This window comes from Pocillopora verrucosa, chromosome 5 (assembly GCF_036669915.1).
Source record: "Pocillopora verrucosa isolate sample1 chromosome 5, ASM3666991v2, whole genome shotgun sequence".
Lineage (NCBI taxonomy): Eukaryota > Metazoa > Cnidaria > Anthozoa > Scleractinia > Pocilloporidae > Pocillopora > Pocillopora verrucosa.
In genome coordinates this window covers 6,591,246-6,616,985 of record NC_089316.1, presented here as the reverse complement: position 1 = coordinate 6,616,985, position 25,740 = coordinate 6,591,246, and the positions used below count along the sequence as shown (strand labels likewise).

Here is a 25,740-nt window from a genome sequence, read left to right as displayed (position 1 = left end):
ATCTGATTACCAGTCGTGTAAAGGAACAACTCGGAATCCAATGCCAAATGTGTTGTTTGCGGAAGTATTGTCGAATTCTGATTTTTCTCCCCTTATCCTATATTTTGCTATCTATTTTATTGCAAACGAGTCTTCCTGCACATATGGTAGTTTGTTTAAAGTCCAAGGCTGTCTGTGCAGCTGTAGGAAAACCAATTTGTTAAAATGCCAGAGAAGAAGCGAGGACTACAAGGTAGATGGCTCTATTCCGCGATCGCGACCTGTCACGTTGACACGCACGTCACGTTAAGAGATGCAAAATGAATAGGTCTGGATCGAGTTAGGGTAACGCATCGTACTGCTTACTGCGTGGAAAGATAAGTTACATGTATCGCCGTTTTGTTCATGTTATTCATTATCTATCGGAGACTTCATTCCGAACCGTTACAGTGGGCTTCTCTCCTTCACTCTTATTTCCAAATATGGTAGCGATCAGCGACATACAACTGTACCTGCCGCACGTAGCAGATAAATTTGAATATGAAGTCATTGTCTTTTCCTATTCCAATCTAGTTTCTCCTGGTTGGGCTTTTTTCGTTCAATCATGTATAATTTAAAACCAAGCCATCCAAAGTTAACTATCTTTTTTAATGACTTTTCTCTTGGTTTTAATTTTGTGTAAGACCGGTAAGTATTGTTCGGAAAAGGGACTTTCCCCGATGCTAATGTGTGTATCTCGCCAACGCGCAAACTCATATCTTTCCTTCGCCACGTCGACGCTTCATTCTCAGTAAGAAGGAATTGGAGTATAAACGAGCAGTACCCATTTGCTCAGGCATTCCGCCGGTTTCTCCGCAGCTTCAAACTTATCAAGATATTTCCCACTTTAACTTGAATGCTAAGGTAAGTTCAACAGTGAGCTGTGTTAAATCGATGAATATGAAACAGTCGAACAAAATGAGTTCGTGTAGACTTTCGTTCAAATCATCCCGTTTTTACATTCGGTTTTTTACGGAATGCACTGCATTTGGATTCAGAATTATTGTCTTAGACAAAGTGTTATTTTCTTAACATTTTGTTATGGTTAAAAATTTGTCAAGAGCCGAAAATGATGTAATGTATAGTGCATTAGCAATTGCTCGATAAGTATTCAGATGGCGAGACGTTGAGTATGCATCTTATGGTTAATGTTATGATCATTCCAATCAAGCTACTTGATGAAGACAAAACCTTCATCCAAAAGATGACTTTTATGATATCCAAAGTCAGCTAATGTTTAGGGCAACTTCTCACTTGGCTTTGAATTGTGCAGGGCTCAAATGTGCTGATTAGAAAGGGACTTTCCCCGTTGCTGGGGATGTATCTGACCTTTTAAGTCTTGGCAATGCAAAATCTCTTATGTTTCACCTGCCATTTCCTTTAATTCATTAGATCCTTGTAGCATTTTTAAGTTTGTGTTCGTCAAGTCATTTCTATCTAGACACACTGAGATATCCAAACTCAGCTCGTGTTTAGAGTAACTTCTCACCTGCTTTGAATTGTGCAAGGCTCAAATGTGTCCTTCAGTCGGAAAGGGACTTTCCCCGTCCCTAGGGGTGTATCTGACCTTTCAAATCGTGGCTGAACACAGTCTCTTACGTTTCACCCGCCATTTTCTATACTTCATTAAATCCTCGAAGATACTGACGTATAGAGGAGCAGTGGTAACTCGTTAATATTTGTTAAAGCATCCCAGCCGCTTGTTTGCAGCTTCAGGCTTATCAACATATTTCTTTAACTTGAATGTTATAGCAGGCTTAACAGCTCTTTAATTCCTCAGCTAGCCAGTAAATTCGATACAACTTAAACCGAGGTGTATCTAACGTACTCTTGACTCACACGGAAAATTCTAGCACTACCACTCGCTTAAGGCGCATTTCCTAGTTAATTATTACCATTTTGTAATCATCCTTGAAATCATGACAACAACTGATGCTAAACAGGCGCAAACGAAATAGCACGATTTCGACTTTCGTCCAAATCATCTCGTCATTGCATTTGCTTTTATTTGAACACGCTTTAATTGGGTCAAGAATAATTTCTGAGACATTATCGTCTTTTTCGGAACATTTTTGTAGGGAATGGATGTCTGTCAAGAGGAGCAAGAAGACACGTAGAGGCCTCTATTTACGGTAAGCTTGAGCGAGAAATGAATTGAATAAGCAGTACATGGCAATTGCTTTCTCACATTCTTCAAATTACGAGACACGCAATTTGAGATTAGCGGCAGAGTACGCTTCTTATGGCTTCTTACGGCTTTATGGATCATTCTGATCGAGTAACGAGCTATAGGTGAAGAAGAAAGTAAGATTCAAGAGTTGTTTGTTTGGAACAGAAGCTATGCACTTTCGTGGCATCAGTACGCTATTTGAAACAAAAAGTAGCCTCCAATCTCTCCATATATTGAGCACAAAATGAAAAATTGGAGATGTAGTGATTGTAGCGAGTGAACAGAAATTGAAAAAGGAAGGCTCAGTTAACAAGAAATTTGTTGTAGTTCTGTGTTTACTTAGTAAGAGCAAATATCAGTTTCGATTTCGCTTTGGATCGAGGATTTGTTTATAGTTTTAATTCATTCAATTAGAAATTGCTGTGCATTCTAGCTGCGCGAAACTTCATCGTTACAAATGAGCGCCACCTTAAATTTCAGTGTGTGTCGGTTAATTTTACAATGAATAAGCTATCGGAGTTGGCACCTAACAGATTTGGAAAGCAGGAAGGTTTTACAGATCCATTTCGTTAAGCTTTGTACTTTTAGAGATAACTGAACGTAAACGTTCAATGTCAGTCACTGAGAATGCAACGGTATTGAAATTATTTTTATTTTGAAACCTCCAGGAACCTCTTATTTGTGTTTCGTTGCTGCAATGTATGTTAAATGTGGCTTATTTGCATGATTGAAAACATGATGTGCTCACGACATGTGCCTTAAGCGTGACCTGGAGTAGACAATCACGCTATTTTACTTCATATCACTCGAGTAAACACGGCAGCAATTAAAGGTCTCCAGAGCGTGAGAATATAATCAGGAGCTTTTCTGTTCAATACTCGATGTTAAAACGAGGAATTGTTGCTGATCTACTCTCACACAGTATGGTGTTGCACTACTGTATTTTCTCGAATCGCTAGCTTCGAATTCTCCAGAGCTACTATGCGTGTTCAAAGTTAAGAGTCCGGAAAGGTATACAATTCTTTGGAGCGTTTCTATGACAGGAAGAAGTCCTCGGTGGCTCAAACATACATTCGTAACCGTCACAAAGGCGAAAAATGTGAATGAAAAAGAGGGTAAAAGATAATAAGAGTGGGAAATCTTGATGAAGTAAAAGCTAACTTTTCCCCCCAAGCAAAAAGTTATCAGGCATTTTCTTGTGCGATCAGAGGGCTTTGTTTCACTCAAGCTCCTCATGCTATACCGTGACAACTTTGACATAAGCTGTTTTTAGGTTTATTATTAGTTATTCACTAAAGTAGCCTCCAGATGGGTATTACACGCTAAAAAGCAGTGTTATGTGTTTCAAGATGAAAACAGTTAAAATCATTGTGAAGCTGGATCACTTGGTCAATCAATAACCGCGCTATCAGGCAACAGAAGAATTTCCATACAATAAAATATTTAATAGATCCATATCTGTTTGTCATGAGTTATGTCACCTGTTTGTCATGAGTTATGTCATGAGCTATGTCGTTTGCTTCGTGTGACGAGTCAATGGATCTTAAGATGTATGAACTGGTACCTGTCTCGTTTGTTTAACTTCACTTACACCACATTGGCCAAAATCCCTCCATTATTTGCAGTCTGAGTTTGATATGAATACCTTGGCCTTTAAAGTTTGATGCAATCATGATTCCATCCTCTTTGTGCTACTAAATGTGGGGCTGCAACTGAGAATAATGATAACTTAATCATTCTGGTAACTGTCCTCAAGCAGTGACTTATCCCTCAATTTTTATTTGTTTCCAAATGATGGAAACTTTCTGCCTAAATTTCTTTAGTTAAAACCCACGGTACTTTTGTTACTAATATGCTTTTTTTTTTAATTATGTATACTTTGCAGATCATATCCAGAGTTCAGTTCCTTGAGCAGAAAAAATTTGTTACTATGGATGTCCACGGTAACGACAAAAGATGGCTTGTGACTCTTGTTACCTCAAATAAGGTCGTAGCTCCAGTTTTACAGGATATCGTGAAACAAGAAATGGACAAGCTGTATGCTACCCTAGATAATTACCTTGATGGCTTACCGACACCTTGTAGTCTACAAACACTGACCTATGCAGATGTATGCCATCTGGCAGCAACGTCAAGTCTTGCTTCTTCGCTTAAGGGCTTAAATTTTGGAAATATTAACAACAATTCAAGTGTTCATGGAAAGAACAAAAAGACCTACAACTACAATGTAAACAGCTCAATTGACCTTGCCAAGCTTTATCTCCCAGACTACCTGGCAGTATTCTCGGCATTCGACAAATCTATGGATTTGAGTGCCGCTCTTAGACTATTGGGATGTAGGAAGTATCCCGTACAAATATTCGTTTCTTCCGATCCTTTGCACGATATTCAGCCTTTGGCGGATGATGTCAGAGAGAATGTCAGGAATCGGGGAAGTCATTTTAAAGAGAGTGACTGGACCCAAATCTTCTTTGACCAGTGCTTTGACAAGTTAGAGGCTCTGCTCCAATATCTGCCCCTGCTTCCCGCCAAAAAGAAGGAGCTTTTAGATCAACTCTCAGCATGGAAAACAGAAGGTACTCGAGTGGAATTTAACCATTCAACGAATAGCTAAGGTTGTTAATATGGCAATTCTCCAGGTCGGATGTTAACTCAAGAGAAATGGAAATACGCATAAAGAGAGTAGAGACGGGCTTTTCAGGGATCACAGGGCATTCTTCCCAGAGATTTGAAAACATGAAATATTTTTGGTTGCATTTTCAATTTCTACGTCTAAACGAAGTTTCGAGAGCATTAACCGCTTAGGAACTAAACTCAGCGCAAACTCCTAACCCCGTTCGTGCTCATGACGCTTGAATACTCTCCATTCACAGGGATTAAGCCCATTGTATAATCTGTGGCAGGGCATATTCCTGGCTTCCATTCATGGCCCTTTGAATATGTTTGTGATCATTTATCATCTGTTACTCTCGTCAAATCAAACTAGACCGCCTTCGACTGCCATGATGTTTTCATTCTCTCGGCAACTCACGCGAATTTCCGCTTCAGGGGTTTCCCCTGTGCCAACCTGGTCGTTGCAATTAAGTAAGCGGAACAGCAAACTCAGAGGAGCCCGCTTCAGTAATATAAAGTAGAAACTGTTTTATTTATTACTCAAATGCCGTATCTACAGTGACAAATCATTTCCTCTCACCAGTTACTCAGCTTAATCTCTGCGTTATATCAATACACTCATCATCATTATCATCATCGACATCAGAATTGACATTGTTATTATTATTATTATCGTTATTATTATTATCATTATTATTAATATCATCATTATTATTGCTATTATCATTATTACCACCATTTATTGTACAGTCATCATTTTTAGGTTTCAAGCGGATTGTTGACAATGACGTCAAAGATCTACTGGAAAAATTTCAAAACGTCAAATTTGCTTCAATTAATGACAAATTGGACGACATGCCAACTAGGGAGGAGAACGAAAGAGTGATAGAAAAGCTGTCTTCCTTTCACACCAGTATGATGGATAGATTTGATAGAATGGAATCCTTACTTCGAAAATTTGGTCACAAGCTAGACGGTAAGTTTAAAAACAACTTGTAAAATTCCAGTGAAAAATAATGTTGCAAGACTCGTCTGGTCGCCAACAATTTCACCTACAGATGTGCGTAAATTTCCCATTAACACTCGCGAGCGAGTTGAGGACTACGTGGTTAGATACAGATAGATAAGTTGTCATTATTATGTTGCAAAATTGTGCAGTTTTGCTGATTGGACACGCCAGTACTGTCAAAACGCACGTGATTAAGATTCCTAATCATTCTGTAATTTAAGGGTTTCTAACATAATTCCCATGTCGCACCTTTAACTGCGAACAAAAAAAAAACAAACATAGAAATTCACCGACCGTACCTCGGTTATTTCAAGAAACACATGCCTTTTTTTTATTTTATTAACCCGATTGCATTTGTTAAACTATGCAGGCATCAGCGTCAGTGCTATAAATCAGGAAGGTAGCAAGAGTGTTCACTCTTCAGAATCAAGCGTCTTGTCTACAGACGCCACTTCTAAAGAAACCCGCCAAATGAGTGAAAAGGTAACATAATCTGATGACGGATAGTTTCCAGTCAAAGGCTCAGATTTAGACAAAAATATAATTTATTTACTGGGGTTGATACGAAATCGTGTGGTTGTCGGGTTTGCCAGGCCTAAAACTCGTGTAGATGAAAAATCAGCATTGTGTTAGCTACGATGTACACTAACACGAGGATAGAAATCATGTTTTAAATTACCCGAGAGAATCAAAACAAGAGGACAATTAGATAGACGAAGAGTTATAGAAAGGTTTTCGAAACGACAGTGCCCATTTCCTTCAACAGTCCTTCTCTGCGGAAAAACTACACTATCAAATATCACTCTTGGGCTCAAACCATTACTGGAGAAAAGTTAACTTGCTATACAACTTTTATTCGAGTGGAAGACCCACACGGAAAGCAGGACTTAGAGTAGTACACTATACCTGTAACGTACAAATGTTTTCTTAATGCCTTGTTGCATCTCTAATTTTAGGCAAACAATCCGGACTCGAAATGCAAGCTTAGAGCTGAGAATGCCAAGGTAAGTCCAATACTTTTAAAATTTTAATATTATGTGTGTGATTACATTCATTTTGTGCAACTTTTATATGACATTTATTAAATTGCGCTCAGGACTCCCATAAATGGCAGGTTGCTTTCAAGCATCTGAAAGGACCTTCCTGAGCCTTAAAATTAGACAAAGGAGTCTGTCTGTCTGTCTTTCTAATAAAATGCTACAAAGTTTTAGTGAATGAATTCGGGTTTTTAAACTACTTTTAAACGGGATTGAGGGTTGTCCAATACACACGAATAGATTCTATCGGAAAATATGTTTTTTATCGGAAAACCGGAAGTCTATTGGTGAAAATGGACATATACTACCGGGAGTGGGAATGATTCAATTCACCGGAAGTCAGTAAATTGATGACATGTATTCCTCTATCGGTACCCATTGGATTCTGATGGACGGGGATAGAATCCTCTGGATTCCATCGGAGTGATCGATTTTCTGATGATGAGAGAAAATCGTATTTAGGTTTTACGGTAGGCCCTAAAATTGCATTCCATCAGAGTCCGATGAAGTGTTTCCATCAGAATGATAGATAGGCCTCGAAAATGCTTTCCATCGGTGTCCGATGGAATCGGACGGACACGAATAGAATCTAGTGGAATAAGCGATTTTCTGATTGTGTGAGACTTAGAACGACGCGTATTTCACGTATACTGCATTTGTCTGTGTTAAGTGCCGTTTCGTTTCAAAGGCACGAAAAACAAGGTATCTTTCAAGTCATCCGTGCTTAAAATGAGCTGTATAGCTCAATGGCTTTAAGAACAAGGCATATTTCACATACACCGTACTTGTCTGAGTTTCGGCTTACCCCAAGACTTCCAGTTATTCCGATGGACACGAATTGACTCCCACTGGATTCTGATGTACTCAATCGGATTCCAACCGACAAATGGATTCCGATGGAGTTCATGAAACAATATTTCTTCCCTCCTTGATGTTCATTTTACTTCCGGTACTCTTTCGCGTCATGAATTCCTGTTATATTACTCCTGTTGGAAGGTGTGATGGATAGAATTTGCTTAGGCTATGTCTGACGGGATTGATTTTTTAAAAGGGTATAGCCGGATGGAGAAAAACAGGAAAGTTCCCTTTCCGATTTTTCCGTTTAAGACTTAAACCCTTTTCACATTTTTAGAATATTCTTCCTTCTCATTAAGAGGGAAGCTGTAATGTTGGGATACATTTTTGCGGCTCGATGTTTTCCTTTAATTAAGTCTGATCTTGATTCAGCCATATAAACAAGTATAGTGGAAAAATGCCACAATGCGTTACAATATGTAGATTTAGAAATGTTCTTATTATTTTTGTTCGTATTTTGGTTGATTTACATCGTGCTTGCTCCCAGCATAAGGTGCACTCGCTACCACCTCAAATCCTTGACATCTGACTCATACTCTGCACGTTTGTATTTGTGCTACGTTTAAAAAAGGCCACTGAAATTTTAATGTATTTCCGCGCACGTTCTCTTACAGTTATCACGAGGGGCACTACACAAAGCTGCCATCAACGGTCGATGTAACGTCATCAAAGCACTTCTTGAAAGTGGTGAAGATGTCGACCAAACAGATAAGGTTGTTTGCTTTATCTTCCCTTTTTTCCTGTTTAGTTTCTGGTGTCTGTGTTCTTTCTATTTTGATAGTTTTGGTAGATCGGTTAAAACTTTAAGTCAATGCTTTGCTTCTATTTTGCAGTTTGGTTTGACGCCCCTTCACCTTGCCGCATGGTATGGTCAGGGAGCTGTTGTAAAACTCCTGTTACAGCATGGTGCAAATGTCAATGCTGTAGATAGGGTAAGTTGCTGGCCTTTCGTGTTTATGTATTTGACAATATGTCGAAAATACTAGTATCAATTATCAGGCACGCGGTTTAATTTTCCAGAGAGTCGCATACACGTTTCGAAAATTATCCTCAGTCATATTTTTGAATGCTCGTCTTCCAGAGTGGTTTGTAGTAACTGTCTTGTTTTGACCGAGGTGAACTTTTTATCTTTCAGTTTCATAAAACGCCTTTACAGAAGGCTTATCGCAACAATCACCGATACGTAGCTGCGCTACTCCTGAGAAATAATGCGACTTCCAGTTACAACCAACCGGTACGGTGATAAAGTAAACTACGTCCAAGAATGGTAACCCCACCCTGTGGGAACAGGTTGAGGCATTTAGATAAAGCAATGCGCTTAGTGTGGTCTGTCTCCAGGCCTTAAGCTTCCCAGCTCGCTTAACAGGTGTTATTTGACCCTTCTGTTTCCCCGTTGTGTTCATTTGTCTCGGGTTAACCCTTTAACTCCCACAAGCGATTAACATGTAACTTCTCTTTATAAAATCAATGTATTATCCACCAAACGGGTAATGGGAAATCTCAAACTTATCAGGAAGTTGTTATCTTGATCGAACACCAAATTCTCGTAACTAATTTACGAAATGTAGTACTTGTTGATAACGTGAAGTGGCCACCCTAAAGAGTTTAAAAGCTGACGTTTTGAACGTTGTTTCATCACTCTGACGAAGGGCTAACTCATTTGATAACACCAAATTGCCCTGTTACACTCTCCCACCTACGCAACACCACAGTTTCTTTAGAAATTTACCCCTTTTACTATAATTTACCAGGAAATGTGTAGCAGGTAGAGGGGAGAATTAACAATCAGATCTTGGGAGTTAAAGGGTTAACTGATTTGTATAGCTTTCAGCAAACAAAATCTTTTGTATAAATAAGTTAAGCTATTTCCAATGAATGCTTTGGTAGGTAGTTATAAACTCTCTCTGTTTTTTCTCACTCATTTGACTCATCTTCGTTGCTTTCGTTTTATCTTGTCATTTCATTTATCACGAATATGCGCTACCAATTTAAGTTTGAAATATTCTTAGGAATTATGGGACCCAGATAGAATACAGTCTTTTTGTCTCGATTGCCAACGGGCCTGATACAACATTACTATGTTCTGTTCTTAAACAACAACCTTCAAGTTATGGACTAGATCTTAGTTTGAAATCAGTAGGGAACTTGTCGTAATAAATCATAGCTATATCAGTGTACTACAAGACAGAAACATTTAGATGATCTAGTTACTTGAATCAATTTTTATTTTTGAAATAATTTCATTCATTCGTAATAGACGTTTTTCAATTAGCACTTTCATTTGTTTCCTTAATTTACAGTACATAATTTTTTTTTCAGCCTAGCCTCAGATCCCTTTCAAGGAAAGCTATCCTCCATGTAGATGCACGATCCGGCTTCAATCAACTGCAGGCGGCTGTATTTCAAGGAGACTATGACACGCTTTTCAGTTTTCGAACCTATATTGGGAATCTTTTGCAAGCTATGAACTCACAAAAAACAGGAAGCCAAGGAAAGGCATTTCCTGGAAAAACTGCGTCAGAGATTCTCTTGGCTCTCCAAGATAAAGGAGAGGGATATGTTAATATAGGAGAACTGTACAAAGGCTATGTTGAGAAGATCGATACATTAACTGAGCTGCACTTGTGTGAAGACAGCAATGACGCAGAGAAGGCTGTCGAGCTTGTTCTAAACGAGAAGGTGGATATAAACATTCCAGGAGAAAGCAACCGTACACCATTGTTGTGGGCATGTCTATCAGCCTCTGGTGAGTTTATCAAGACCCTCACTGATCTTGGAGCTGACGTAAATGCTCAGAGGACAGACGACAAGGTTGTACCTTTGCATTTGGCAGCTTGTTGGAACAACTACATGGCCGTTGACATCCTTTCAAAGCATGGATGCGACATCAATTTGCGCGACAACGCCGGCCATACTGCGCTTTACGAAGCCGTCCGTTTTAAACACAAAAGCATTGTCAAATGTTTACTTGAAAGCGAAGCGGATGTGAATATGAAATACAAGGAGAATGCAAGTGAAAGAATTTACCTTGTTCGTGGGAAGAACACAGGGAAACCAGCCTGGCATTATGTCCTACTTAAGAAAGCTCTTTTGCCCTTGTTCTTGAGGCGGACCAAAGGTGGTAGTCTTGACGTTGCAGACTTTGGACGCGTCCTCAAGAGTGGATGGGGAAAGGATCCTCCAGAGGACATACGGAAGAGTATCAGGGAAATGGATTCTACCTTTCCTGACACACAAAGTCGGACAGTTCTTCATGTTGCCAGCAAGAGTGCTAGTCTCGAGATTGTAGATTTGCTTGTGAAATACAAAGCAGATATAAACGCCTACGACGCGGACGGTTTCACACCACTACATTTGGCAGCGATGTACGGCAACATTCAAGTTGTTAAAAAACTGGTTGAAACCAACGCCGACGTTAACTTGAAAGTGGATGGAAAGGATGCGCCTGAATTGGCTCGTATGAACGAAGAAACAGAAATTGAGGAGTACCTTAAACCGAAAAGATCAAGCCCTCCCTAAAGAGACTCGGAAAGTTAATCAGCGGAAATTTAACTGGCGGAAAGTCAATCGGTGGAAATTCAACCAGGGGGAAGTCAATCGGTTTTCAAAGTTGCCATTAAAGGGGCAGGACAACGCTTAAAGTACCTTGAACATGGCTTCAAGTTCCTCGAGGAAAATTTCAGTTAACTTATGCCGTTCACCATTATTTTAAACTTTTAAGCGGACGATATTTGTTTTACATATAATCAGCGCAAACAAAAATTGTTTGCAAGGCAAGATCATCGTGAATATTTAAATTCATAACGGTATGACACTATTATTTGAATCGCCGTGGTACTCAAAATTCGTTTAATTTTTTGGATCAGTAAATGTTGATTTGATTTTTGAAATTATTTTGACTTATTTTTGAAGAAACGTTGCTTAAGAAAGTGGCAGATGATCGGTTGTGTGAAAATCGTGCGATTATTCATTTTAATTTGTTTTGTACATATGTGAAAGGTTTTACACCCTAGCTATTCCACATGCAAGTATGATTAATATAACAATTGATTTAACAGGTATTTTCACAACGCAAAGTAGCAATTGCACAGAGGGATTCAAAAAATAATTTTCCTTGTACAATTTTCAATCAATTTGAAGTAGCTTTTAAATAGCCCTAGAGGCCAAACAATAAAAACCAAAAAAAAAAAAAAAAGAAAAAGAAAAGAAAAAAAAAACTCGCCGAGGAAACATACCAAAATATAGGCATGTACCTCCCTGAAAAAAACCCTACAGTATATGAATGCAGAAATTAGAGTCAGAGAAGATTAGGTGTTCAAAGTGGCTGAATGAAAATCATGTGGTTTTTACATTTAACTTTTGCACATGTGAGAATTACTTTGGGGTTTTAAGTTTAATAGTACCTATATCAGTTGACAAATCATTTGTTTATAAAATATGAGTATTTGAAAATTAATTAACAAATGGAGATTATAACAATATATTTTTCTTCATTTTAAATTTGGAATAGCCTCTGCATGAGCTAAGGAGCAAAAATATAATCACAGAATGTAGTTTTTACCATTGCTTTGTTTGGCTATAAACTCTAAGAGAGACAAATTCACGATACGAGGCTAGGGCAATAAACAAAAATCTAGACATGTGCCTTTTTCATAACATCCTGACAGTAGCTGTATGCAACACTTGTAGGTGTTCATTCACAGTACTTTCCTGTTCTTGCAAAACGAAAGAGTAATTTTAGTATTTACGGAAAGGATAAACTGGAATAGCACTTATTCAAGTTTTCACATTGACCTTTTTCGTCAGTATATCCTTTGAAATCTAGAACGAAAGAAATCGTATGAGTCAATCGGAACAAAGAAAAATGTTCAAAAGAAACCAATCGGAACCCATAGTAGCGACATGAAAAAGCTCTAAAGGGCGGGTAAACGCGGGTAACCGCTACGCGATTGATTTCGGCCTTTTTCTTCTGATTGGACGGCGTAGGTTTGTTGACCAACCGCCGAAAGCGGTACAACAAAACCGATGTGATTCCGTATTACCCTCCACACTCTAATTTAAACAAATAGGCAATTTAATAGTTGCTTGACAATGGCAATATAAGAAGCGAAGGTAGAGGTCGGCATAGAAATTAAAACTGTACCGACGTATTGCGTAATTGACAATCTTCATTTTAACTTAATTCTACGTCAGAAATAAATATCGCAACATTCAGTGTTGCGTGCAATAACATCTTTATTGGACTGATGGGGCATGCTATAAATACATAGTCACTCTGTGTCACTCTACAAAATAAGTTATGACGATAAATATCGGAGGAAAATTCAATAAATAATAAATTCCAATATCAAACTTTTTACGGCGAACTCTCGATCTTGTTCACACAGCGCCCTGTTGGGAGGGGCGAACAACCATTAGAAGTGAAAAGCTTACTAGGAACGAGGTTAGTGAGAAGGATGCCTCTCATAATGTACACAAGAACGCCAAAGTATCGCAAGTAAAAAGCGATTTGATTTCAAGAGAGAAGCACCAGGCTCCTACCAATCTTACATTTCGCAAACATTCGTTTAGAAAAGTTGTACGAACTATGTAGGACTCATCTTCGATAAATAAACGAAAGGATTTACTATTTTAGAAGAAACTATCAAACTGGAATTAGTCTTTATACAATCCCCAGCAAGCAAAGAAAATAAATTGATATAAAGAGAATAAATTACCACTTGAATAAGTACATCTAAATGTATCCTTGTTTTCATGTAACATCACAGAATTCGAAGTCAAAAACTTGACAGTAATATACCACTCCCACTTCTTGCATAACTCTGTGAGGCTTTTAACTTTTTTAACATTTCTTCCCGTATCCCCTAAGAAGATTATTTATTCTCGCCTAATATTCAATACCAAGCCTTGTGCTATTACTAAAATAGAAATTACTACACTATAACCACTCTCACACAACTTCAAAATAATCACGGACCATATGCTGAGGATTCTTACTACGAACGAAAACAACGGGTATATTTAGGGCGATAAAAGATTCCTCCCGGGTCCTTGACACATACTGGCCTCAGCCAGGTTCTCCTGCTAATGGAGACAAATAAATTTTTGGTCAAGAGAAAATTGGCAGGGTGCTCATTCTCCCCTCCCCCCCTCCCCTCCCCTCCCCCCTTTTTTCCTATCACTCGCCCCGCTTTTACTCTTAACTCACAAATGAAATAAATGGGACGGGTTACATGAATATTGACGCTAGAAAACAACAATTCACAGTGTTAAACGTTGTGTCAGTAGAAAAGTAAGAAAAAAATGATACTTATGTTGGTCAGGCAGCGTTGGACAGTCTTAACGATAAACGACTGCTAGTTAAGTTGATTGAAATGTAGTAACCATTAGGAGTTGCAGTTAAATTAAAAAAAAAAGGGTTACAACCGTTTTTGAAGGACTGGATCTCTACAAATGAGCTTGGTCGACCTGGCTGGCTTGATCACCAACATCCCATGCACTTTGCCACAATTTTAATTGCTCAAATCATGCTGTTTCCATACGAGGAAGTGAGCTTCGAAGATAAGCTAAAGAGCTTACAAAGGTCCTGTTTCTCTATAAATAAATCTCGGTTATGAAGAAAGACAATTTATCATTAGGAGACCACAGCCCGATTATTGGGAAAAAACTTAAAATAATAATTCTTTTTCAACTTGGTAACCAAGATGAAAATTATTTTTATATAAAAAGGCGACAATTCCAGGCAACCCATTTGTCGAGTTCCGATGAAATAGTCCTTTACAAGGCTACACTAAGTGCTTGGTCGGCTATTTACAGAAACTTTCAAAATAAATTATGCCCCATCACCGCATAGACTCAAATATCAACCATTCCACACGGGGTAACATCAAGCGGAACACCTCAAGGCGGAGGATTGTTCGTCTGCATATATGCAGCATAAGGTGGCGGCCTCTCATCAGTAACTAGCGTCTGTGGACAGAAAAAAAACTTAAATTACATGAGACGGTTTTAGAAAAAAGGGCTGTCCGAAGGCACCTGAAAACGTTAATGAATTCAGAAAGGTAAGGTCTTGGCCGAAGCTCATGTTCTGAGCGCTTTGGGAGACAACTTTCCCAAATATAAAACCAGATGTGATGATAAATTCAATTATAGTTGACGATAAAATGTCAGAGATAGCAGTCCTTAGCTGGACCACACGATCAAGCTTTCCACTGTGGTAAATTTTATACATATACCAAGGGAAAGGTGTATGTGTCAAAAAAATCAGGCTTGTACGGGAGTTGAATCACGGAATATAATCTTTATATACGGAGCAACAATCATCAACGAGAGAACTCTATCTAAAAAAAAAAAAATCAGGCTTGTGCGGGAGTTGAATCACGGAATATCATCTCTATAAACGTAGTTTATCAGCGAGAGAACTCTACGTAAAAAAAAAAAAAGGTTTGTACGGGAATTGATGTATGATACCCATTTACTGACAGTCGTACAAGCGAGTAAGTGGCAATGTCTGAAAACCTTTCTTGGTAAAGCTCAAAACGTAATGGTAACTCAACAAGATGTCCATACTTGATAGGCTTTCTGTTCGAAAAGTCTTTGCAAGAACGCATCATTTGTTTTTTGTTTCACATATTTGGCGTGACAGAGGTTTTTCTTACGTCTCCTCTGAACTTTGCGCGGGAATTTGGACCTCGGCCGGCCAAAATTTATCCCCTTGCGCATGCCCTACGTTTGACCGCTGTGTTGTATCTCGTAGGTTATGCTGTTCATGCAGCCTGCTCACCAACGGCAGAACTGAATAACGAAAGGCTACGTCACAGGTAAACGGTCAATAACTCGGGAGTTACTACATCACGGGCGACGAGCGGGGATAGAAAAAACGACCCAAATACGAGTGGTCAGCGGTGAAAAAACTTTCATACTTCATATATAGACAGATCATTTGTAGTATCGGGAAACAATCGTGTTGTAAAGCCGAAGTGTAAACAGTTTACTTCGCTAAATAAAATGTTAAGCAATTCGAAAGTGTTGATTGTACATATATCTTGTACTGCTTTAATAAACAATGAAGGCATCGGTGGCATCCGAAAGGTACCAAGAAGAATTAAATATACGTTTTGTAGTTGCAGAAAACAATCGTGTTGTAAAGCCGAAATGTTACCAAGTTACACTTCGCTACTTAAAAAGTTAAGCAATTTTCCTCAAGCTTTAACTGGAACAATACTTTTAATGCTCTATAAACCAACGGAGGCATCGGGAAAGGCATTGGTGACACCGGGAAAGGCATCAAGAAGAATGATATTCACGTTATGTAACTTGTTGTGTGACGAAAAAAACGTATCTTGACTTGTTCAAAGCATTAATCACAGTTGGCTTCCTTTTCACTTGAATTTTGTATCCACAGCCTAAGATGAGAAATTTAAAATTTCTATCAGCTGAAGTTCTTTTACTGCATATTATATCTATTCAATCGCCCCCAATTCACGTGGAAAAAAGGCAAGTCACTCTTCGATTTGGCATTGATTTCTTTTAGAATAGCCTTCTTAGCCATCACCAAGCTATTATCTGATAGGAACTTTGCTTTGTCGATGAAGTAATCGTTGTACACCCGAATACATCGAATCTGCATGACTGCCGGGCAATCCAATTTTCTCGAATTCTGCAAGTGTATTCTAGTTTTTCTTGCATAGTCGTGTACATTAGCGTAGTCACTCTTGCAGGTATAACTTCCTCGGGCATCCTAATTGGTACAGAAGATTTTAATACAGGTGTGTTCTACGAGAGCAAAATGAAATTACATTCTTCTCCCAGCTGCGATATCATCTGTGATTTTCACTGACTTCACTACTATTGCCAACACCCTTCCCCCTCATATTTCTTTGGGTAAATTGGTTATGAAACATATAACTTAAAACTCCTGTAACATTTTGATCCTCGTAAAAAGAAAATTAATCAGTCCATTTGAATAAGCTTAAATTCAACCTCTTGACTCTCAGTTTCCGTTATCATTTCTCGATTGATCCCTTTTTTTACTTAAAATTTGAATGTTTGCTAATCCATTTATTGTAATTGTAACCAACCTTTGTGGATCCATGTATACAATGTCGAGTTTCACTGCTAGAGATTGAAAAGGGGTGGCCAAACAACTGTATGGGGACATTTCCGCGGTTGTTTTCAAATACGGGAGGTGCTGTCAAATGAAATCAGATAGAGTTGTTAAGCGACATGCCTTATTTCCGGTTTACATGTAAAGGTGTCAATAAGAGCCAGACCTTTGACCCAAACCTTTGCGCCAAAGCCACTGTTCGCTGTTTTTAAACCAAATAGACCTTTTAGGTAGAGATAAATGAATAAAAAAATAACAACAGCAATAACAACAAACACAAAGAAACTAAAATGAAATATAAATAGGTAGTTCACACGCAGCTTCTCGCAAATCGCGTAAGACTGCCTTTGAAGAAATTTACCATAAACTCTGAAAGACGGCGATTCTTCTCAATTAAATTATCCCTGAATTAGGAGAGTCAGGATAGGAAACCGGGATCTGTGCACTTTAAAACACTGAGAGATTATATACCTGTTTGAGAAAATCTGTTGTGGTTTTTCTCTTTTGAATGGCTTTCTGTAAGTACATAACACGTGGAGTTCAATGCCTGAAATGCAACTAACAGATCATCCATCTCTGCTCTGTTTCCCTCGAAATATCCAAAACAATAATTGCCTTCAACAGAAAAGCCATCGAGATGTTCTTTCAAAAAGTCGATCTCTAAATCTCTTAACATTGTTGGGTTTTGGTCTTCATCCATGGTAAAATCTTCCAGGAAAAGCAAACTACAGTGCGAAAACCAAGTTCCTGCCAAATTTGATTGACATTTTTGACAACCGGAAATCATGATACTTTTTTTTCGTCACGCACGTCACGCAGCTAGCTACAAACCATATATATAATTATTCTTGGTGCCTTTCCAAATGCCACTGACTCCCTCTCCGAAGCCTCCATTGTTTATTAAAGCAGTAAAAGATATGAGTTCAATCAACACTTTTGAAAAATTGCTTACACTGTGAAGTAAACTGTTAACATTTCGGCTTTACAACACGATTGTCTCTGGAACAACAAATTATATGTCTCTATATGAAGTATAAAAGCTGTTTCACCGCTGACCGCTCATATTTGGGTCGTTTTTTCTATCCCCGCTCGTCGCCCGTGATGTAACTCCCCAATAACTCAGGGCTCAGGAATTCGAGGTTAAAAATTCAGTAAAATTTGCGGAGAAAAAAGGGGCTGGCATTTAAAACCGAGTCATTTTGTCGCCGTTGAAGGCATTTTTCTATTTCCAGCGTTTTAAAGGAGAAAATGAATTTTTAAAAATATCTAGGGGTGTACGAAGTTTTTGGAGGTTGTTCTGTGAAAGAAAAGCGGCAAGGAAACAACGCTTACATACAACAGAATAGAAAATCGAACGTGCAAACGACTCCAAATCCGTTTTCCGCGCCAAAGCTTAGTGCATGCGCACACGCTTGTCAGATCAGTCCATGCAGCCTGCTCACTGACTACAATCATTACTTTGCATACCTGAGATTGTATTTGGGTCTGTATCTGTGGACTAAGAGCACTTGCGTGAGTCACAGTCACCGTACCAGCCGGGTTGGACCCAGGGGGAACAGCCCAGTAACCAGGCTGTTGGATGGTTACCCCAGGCTGTGAGTGTAATGAAGTAAAAAATAGAAATCAGCGTCAATGTCAGGTATTTGATTCATAAATGGCACACACATGAACAGCCCTCGAAGTTATGTACTCGACTTAGGTAATTAAAACCTTTTAAATATTACGTCCACTTTTAAATTAATAGCTCACTGATATTTTATTGGCCCTCAGCAGAGCAATTCATGCATAACGTGCACATGGTTTGCTCAAAATTGTATGTTCCGGCAAGCAACGAGAAGGAAACATTAATACAAAACCACCCAGTAGATTTTAAAGGTTGTGTAAAGTAACCAATCAAATCGCTGGAAAATGAAAGACAAAGAAGCCGTTGTGTGGCAAATTTTGCGTAGTGCTGGATTAACAAAAATATTTGACTGTACTGACTTAAGCCCTGTGTTTAGGTAATTAAATTGTGCACTTTCCATATGGATGAAAAAATGTAGTTCAATTTCCGTTACTACCAGCTGGCGCATAAAAACTATATAGACAGACTTTCCAAGAAGTACTCTATATGAACAGGATAAATCTATTTGGTTTAGGCCTAAATAACCACTACCATATGATGGACTGGCATCCCATCCTGGAAGGAGTAGCATTAACTTGTTTTTGATAAACTATAAACTTGTTTGAGTTTTGTTATTGTAAGAAGAACAAAGAAAGAAAGAAAGAAACAGATGTGAACAGAAGCAGAAAAAAGTACACAAGAACAAATGAAAATTAACAAACAAACAAAAATACACAATTACAAAACAAAATCACATTGAGAAAAAAAACAAACAGAATTTTTCTTTGTCCCACAATCGTGACAAGACCAAAAAAACATCTTTCTTTTTTTTACCCAGCCCAAAACTTACCATCTTTCTCATTTTATATACATTTTAGACAATTTTAGCTTAATGAGTTTCAACACTGCAAACTTGAAAGTGACTCTGCCACAAGACAAACAATAAAACTTCATTACGAGTGCATTCACCCTTATTTGAGACCACAACCTTTTTTCAAAATATAACTCACATGAACTTGCTGTTGAGCATAAACTTGAGGCAGGGCTACTGCCGGGTAAGCTGGTGTTGTAGTTGTAACTCCACCAGTTGGCTGAATGATAACCATGCCTCCCTGTGGTCCTGTAAATGTAGGCCGCCCAGGCTGAATGTATGTCACTTGTTGATTGGTTTACTGTCTAACAACCGGAAGTAAAAATCAACTCTTTCAGTCCTAAATCTTCTCTTCATAATATCAATCTCTCAATCAATACAACCATCATTGAATTTAAAACATTCATTAACTGAGTTTAGTCTGGCAGTATGCAAAAATATTTTGCTGTTAGTCCTGAAGTGTGGACCCTGCTGACTATTTAGTAATAACTGAAAGAAACCATCCTGCCTATTTTCAAGTTAAGCTGTGCCTGATAGCCAAAAGAGAGGTTTTTTTAAACATGGTTGCTGACTAGTTACTAGTTATGTACTAATAACTAAGTGCAGTGAGTGAAAAACAAATTGTAAGAGATAAGCTGGAGCTTCAATGTTTAAGATCCTCATGTACTTTTGAGCTGTGGTTAATACCAGCTAGGTCACTGAGTTATGTTCTTGGACATGAAACTCCTCCGACATGGTTTCTCTCCTGTACCAAGGAGTACACATCTGTACTAGTTGCTCCATGTATTTATGCCTCTGACACTAGCACTAATTGAATGATCATCTACCATTCTATGCATTCTTAACCCTCTCACTCCCAGATCTTATTAGAAATTCTCCTTACAGCTTACCATACAATTCTCATGATGTTACCTATACTTTTGGAAATTTCTTATTGGATCAAAAATAATCCCCTAATTGATACTTTTTTCCTTATTCTCATTACTTGTCTGCTTGATACTGCATTTATATTGTAAGGAGAAATTCTATCTTGGTCACTCATTGGAGTTAAAGGGTTCATATACAAATTGTGGTACATGCATATCTAGCAAAAGATTCTACCAGGCAAATTCATGAATACAGAGTGTCTATTAGTAATATGAACAACTCCTCTTGGGGTGTTGCAACAAACCCAGCCTAACCCAGTTCTAACAGCAGCCATATGCCTCTTACTTGCAGAGTAACAATTAACTTTGAAGTAACTGTAATAGTGACTTACAATTATGGATATGAGAGTAGTCAACCAGAGCGATACAGTAGGTGATGAACATGAACACAGTTAGAACACAAGTTGTGATGGAAAATCCCAGGTAAGTGCCAATCTGCATAAAACAGCCAAAAAAACCCAAGGTTACACTAATTCAAGAAACTCAATGCAAATATTTTGTTGTCAAGATAATAAATAAATAAATAAATAAAATGAATAATAATGATAATATCAACAACAATAATAGACACAAACATACATGTAGTGCTGGTAATTTAAACCAGGTCAAAACCAAACCACACTTTTACCCAAAAGTGGGCCTCAGGCTTTCTCCTAGAGAGGGTTGATTCAATTAAATAAATATCCTTCCACTGTTTCTTTCTGCCATTGTTGACAAAAATAAATATTCATATAAAAGGTCCAACAAAATTGAGGATTATCTAGGATGCAGTTTGCTCAGATAACAGCAGTTTGAATAACCAGCTCATAGTAGTTAAGAACTCAACTGGCAGGTAGACCAGTGGGCTATAAATTATACAAAGAGCAGCAAAGGAACCACAAGAAAACTGAAAGCAAATCTAGTGTGTAATAAGACAAAGGGCTTAAACCCCAGAATCACCACATTACAAGACCTAACCTAACCACTCAGCAATTTCTACCATCTACTGTGTTCTGCTATTTGATTTCTATAAAAATTACAGATTACCCTTAAGTTATTTTTTGGTCTGTCTGTAGGCTGGTATGTTTTGTTGGATAAGTACATTGTTTTATAAATATATATCAATACCATTATCAAGCATTCTATATTTACATGTATAGGGGTGTAAGCAGCTTTAAACTCACCAAACACCTGTTAGGAGTTGAATCATCCTTGGCATCAATGTATTCAAAGATTCCTGTGAGAAGAATTTGTGATAAAAAAGAATAAAATTTTTAACTATACAGATAAATTTAAAACTTTTCCTAATCATTCTCTATACAAACAAAAATTCAAAACATGTGCACTAACCATTCTGAAGAAGAAAACCCCCATAATTGATTTTAATAGTGGTAATTCTATTTGCTTTTCAAGTTTACTTTTACCCAGGAAAATATAGCAAACTGTATGGATATGATCTCACTTTTCCAGTCATTTACTATAAGCTAACTCAAACTCAGCAATCCTGCACTGAGTGTTGAACCAGCTTTTGTACATTTCGGGCGAATGCTATGGTTATGATTTCATAGGGCTTTCAGCTTAGATGCTGATATTGATCCAAATTTTTTTCTTCACAGAAGTGATTCAAGTCTTTTGAGGGCTTCCTAGAAAAACTGAATCAAGGATCACTGGATCACTGGATCACCGGATCAAGAATCAAGGTTTAAGGATCAAAATGAATCAAATAAATTAAATAAACTAATATTAAGAAAACACTTTTAATTAACAAATAACATTAAGAATTGGAAACCACCAAAGAAAAAATTCAAAATGTGTACTAACCATTCTGTGGAAGAAAACCCCCATAGTTTATTTTAATGGTGGTGAATTTATGTGCTTTTCAAGGTTACTTTTACCCAGGAGGATATAGGAAAGTGTATGGTATGAGCCCACTTTTCCAGTCATTTATTATAAGCTAACTCAAGCTCAGTAATCCTGCATTGACTGTTGAACCAGCTTTTGAACATTGTGGGAAAATACTACAATTATGGTTACAAAGGGCATAATAGGCCCAGATACTGATATAAGCAAAATCAGTACAAATCCTCGATCCCTTATCCAGTGATCCTTGATCTGGTGATCCAGTAATCCTTGATACAGTTTTTCCAGAAAACTGTCTTTTGAGCAAGATTATAACCTACCTCTCCATCATGACCCAGTTGATAGGTGCCTTTTTACCAACTTTCCATGAAACGTGAACTGCAAGTTGGCATTGCTCCCACACCAACATGTCACATTTGTTACTATTCCAGAGGAGTTTCCATTCCCTGTCATGACCCCTTACAACTTGTTCACCTGGGAAGATACCTCTTGCATGGATTGCCTCTGTGCCAATTTTTCTCTCCATGCAAATTCTGGGTATTTTACAGGATAAACAAAACACTTTAACAAGTAGCATTAAGAATTGGAAACCATGCACCCAGGAAAAAGAGCTTGATGGCAAAAGTTTGGTCAGGCTGATATGAACCAACAGAAAAACAAGAGAAACTCACATTAATGGATTAATGACTGTAACTTTTTGGTGACTAAAGATTCATATAGAAAGATTTAGCATATTTGTTATGGGATAATTTAACCTTTTGTCCCTTATTAATTTATTCTATTTAACTCAGAGATAAGATAATGCGTAGTTTCTCTGATTGCGAGTACTGATCGCCAAGGCTATCATGCGTAACTACATCTATGTACTCTGGTAAACTGTAGTTTACCGAAGCAAGCTGACAATATCAGAAGTCGAATTCTTGTGAAAACAAACACATGGAATGTAGGCACAGGTTAAAATTGATTACAAAGCCTTAAATTTATAAATAACATTTCCGATTCTCTGACTAATAATCAACTGAACTTCCGCAATCAACTGAACGTCTGCATCATTAACGAATTTGGTTAAAATCAATTCTGCCCTCACTTGACATCTTTCTCCCGTTACAAATCACTAAAGACTACTTCGAGTTAAAACTTGCAAAATGTTTCGATGCATTTAGGAAGAGTCTCTTAACACAGCCTTTGTTTGGTTCGTCACGCAACACAGTCTCTAACCGGCGCTTGAGGCGATGATCGACATGTAAATGACGAATATTTTCACTTCAGAGTTATTTCTATGCTTGCTATGACAAAATCAATACTTTTCGTTAATCCAGTCTAAATAAATAAAATACTTTTTGTTCCCACACTTTGTCATCGGCGGAATTATATCTCCAGGAGGCATGGGCTGTATTGTGCATGTAACAAGATGAACACAGGTTCACCGAAGTATCCTTGCAATCCAGGCAGTTCCAACGGAACCAAGAATTGGGTCTCGCTTGCTTGTATGGCAGATGACGCCTTCATGTTTTATACCTTGGAGATTGAGAGAAAGATTACAAAGTTACCAATGGCGTCTTAATGCAAGCTTCTTATTAATATTCCGTCTTCTCAAGATTTATGTTTGTCGACACCAAAACATTGTTCGGCCGCTAATTGGTGTATTTTGAAGTCAGATGTTCAAACACATCACTAACTGAAATGAGCTGAAAAGAAGATCTATATCATGAAGTAAAAATGATACACGACTTTTGTGATATCAAACTGAAATACGCTATGATTTCCTCCGGCGAAATTTTCATGCAATTGTATTTTTACTTTCTCAAGGCGGAAGTATATAATGGAACTTATTGCCACTAATCAGAGCTTCTTTAGATCATTATTTGATCCTAGCCATGTTTCTTAATGCGTGTTTAAACCTTGAAAAGAAGTGTAATGCCACACATAACATGATGTAGTAAAGCAACCCACTTACCCAAAGAAGACATGAAAATACAAAGATCGTAGACACCATAACGAGTTGCATTGTCCCACTGTACCAATGCCGTCTTCTTAGATGTATCAGTAGAATTCTTGACAAAGTCGAAAACTGTGCCTAAACCTCCGTCTGGGATGCTGGCGCCATCGCCCTCATCTGATTTCCAGTCGTGTAGAGGAACAACTTGCAAACCAAAGCCGAATGTGTTGGTTGCTGAATTACTGTCAAATCCCGATTTTTCTCCGCTAATCCTATTTCGTGCTATCTCGTTTTGTGGAAACGAGTCTACCTGCACATATGATAGTTTGCTTAAAGTCCACGGCATCTGTCTGTGTAACTGTAAGAAAACCAATTTGTTGTAGTGACAGAGAAGAAACGAAGGGAACAAGGTAGATGGCTTTATTAGAAATCACGCAGCCGTCACGCTGACATGCCAAGCCACATTGAAAGTGCGAAATGATAAGGTCTGGGGCGAGTTAGGGTAACACGCGATTAAGTAAACTGCTTACTGAGCGGAAAGATAAATTACAAGTACCGTCTTTTTGCGTCTCTTTTTTCCGTATGGAAAAAAAAACTCTTGGGCTTACAGTGTTATCGGTTGTTCGTGTTTGCCTGTTCCCACAAGAGATGTCAAAGTCAGATACGTTATTATTTCTCATGTTATTCATTATCTATCGGAGATTTCATTCCGAACCCCACAAATGTTTCCGTTACAGTGGGCTTTTCTCCTTCACTCTTAGACAAATGTGACGTCGCCATAGGAATAAGAAGTTAAGTGCCAACGTGTGTGGAGTTCATGGATCCATTGACAGAAACATGGACCCATTCAACTTGTAAAAAAGCTAGTTGAACTCAACGCTGATGTCAATTTTAAAGTGGATCGGAAAGGATGCAGCTGACGTGGCAGGCATGAACGAAGAAACAGAAATCGAGGAATTTCTAAAATCTAAGAGAAGCTCAACCTTAAAGGACTCAGACATTTAATCAACTCAATGAACTGAGGTAGAACGTGGTGTAAGGTTCATCGAGGAGGATGTTTTTGACTTATCCCACATACTAGAAACGTACATTTTTTAAATACATAGTTTTTGTTTCATAAATAGTCAGCGCAATCAAAAGTGTTGCTAGACAAAATTTAGGAATAGCTACTAAATTTGAACGCATTTAACCATCAAGAAAGTTTAAATTCAGTCGATATGGCAAAAGTACTTCTAGTTCTGCGTTTCTGCGATGACGGTTTTTTTTTTTTTTTTAATACTTTGACCGATGAATGTTAATTTATGAGTTGCTTCATGTTTTGATATTTTTAGCAAAACGTAGTTAAAGACAGGACCTTAGCAAGTGAGCGGCTGAATGAAATGCATGTGGTTTTGCACTTGTCTTTTGTGCATAATTTTTCAACGTGAATATATAATAACATATTAATCGACTTTAGATGTTACCTAAGGGTATTTCTAAGTGCGGATTCCAACAAAAGATTTTTATCACAAAATTTAAATAAGCCTCTAAAAATCTTTTCGGTTCTTGTGAAACGAAAGAGGCTTGATGTTTTCACACTTTACGGAAAGGATAAACTGGAGTACCACTTTTCGATGTCAAAGTTTCTAAAGTGACAGCTCAGAAAAGAGATCCTTTCCTCGTTCTGTTTTATCTAAGAAGACTGAACTGCCTCTTCCCGCCTGGTATTCAATTTTGAATCCTTGTGCCATTTACTAAAGAATAACTGATCAAAC

General features: G+C 38.0%; 3 protein-coding genes across 6 annotated transcripts in view; 2 read left to right on the top strand and 1 right to left on the bottom strand.

The window, feature by feature from the left end:
• The window catches only part of LOC131772014 (CARD- and ANK-domain containing inflammasome adapter protein-like), a 99,630-nt gene that overhangs the window by 36,395 nt on the left and 37,495 nt on the right, over window positions 1-25,740 (top strand). The gene's annotated exons all lie outside the window — the stretch shown is intronic.
• LOC131791951 (CARD- and ANK-domain containing inflammasome adapter protein-like) lies at window positions 361-13,827 on the top strand. The gene is made up of 10 exons (XM_066166878.1): window positions 361-882; window positions 2,097-2,150; window positions 4,074-4,764; window positions 5,565-5,777; window positions 6,181-6,293; window positions 6,767-6,814; window positions 8,317-8,415; window positions 8,536-8,634; window positions 8,838-8,936; window positions 10,022-13,827. Exons 3-10 carry the CDS (start codon window positions 4,119-4,121, stop codon window positions 11,219-11,221), a joined length of 2,517 nt encoding a protein of 838 aa, XP_066022975.1. The 5' UTR covers window positions 361-882; window positions 2,097-2,150; window positions 4,074-4,118; the 3' UTR covers window positions 11,222-13,827.
• Window positions 13,884-24,457, bottom strand: LOC131791953 (uncharacterized). 4 transcript variants are annotated; one of them, XM_066166889.1, is made up of 8 exons: window positions 24,005-24,457; window positions 22,368-23,565; window positions 21,372-21,424; window positions 20,541-20,643; window positions 19,422-19,587; window positions 18,276-18,401; window positions 16,783-16,892; window positions 13,884-14,671 (listed from the first exon to the last, which is right to left on the bottom strand). In XM_066166889.1, exons 5-8 carry the CDS (start codon window positions 19,515-19,517, stop codon window positions 14,665-14,667), a joined length of 339 nt encoding a protein of 112 aa, XP_066022986.1. In that variant the 5' UTR covers window positions 19,518-19,587; window positions 20,541-20,643; window positions 21,372-21,424; window positions 22,368-23,565; window positions 24,005-24,457; the 3' UTR covers window positions 13,884-14,664. The 4 variants fall into 4 exon arrangements, with proteins under 4 accessions (XP_066022986.1, XP_066022987.1, XP_066022983.1 ...); XM_066166887.1 differs by lacking the exon at window positions 13,884-14,671 and adding an exon at window positions 15,747-16,107; XM_066166890.1 differs by lacking the exon at window positions 16,783-16,892 and having other exon boundaries at window positions 24,005-24,456.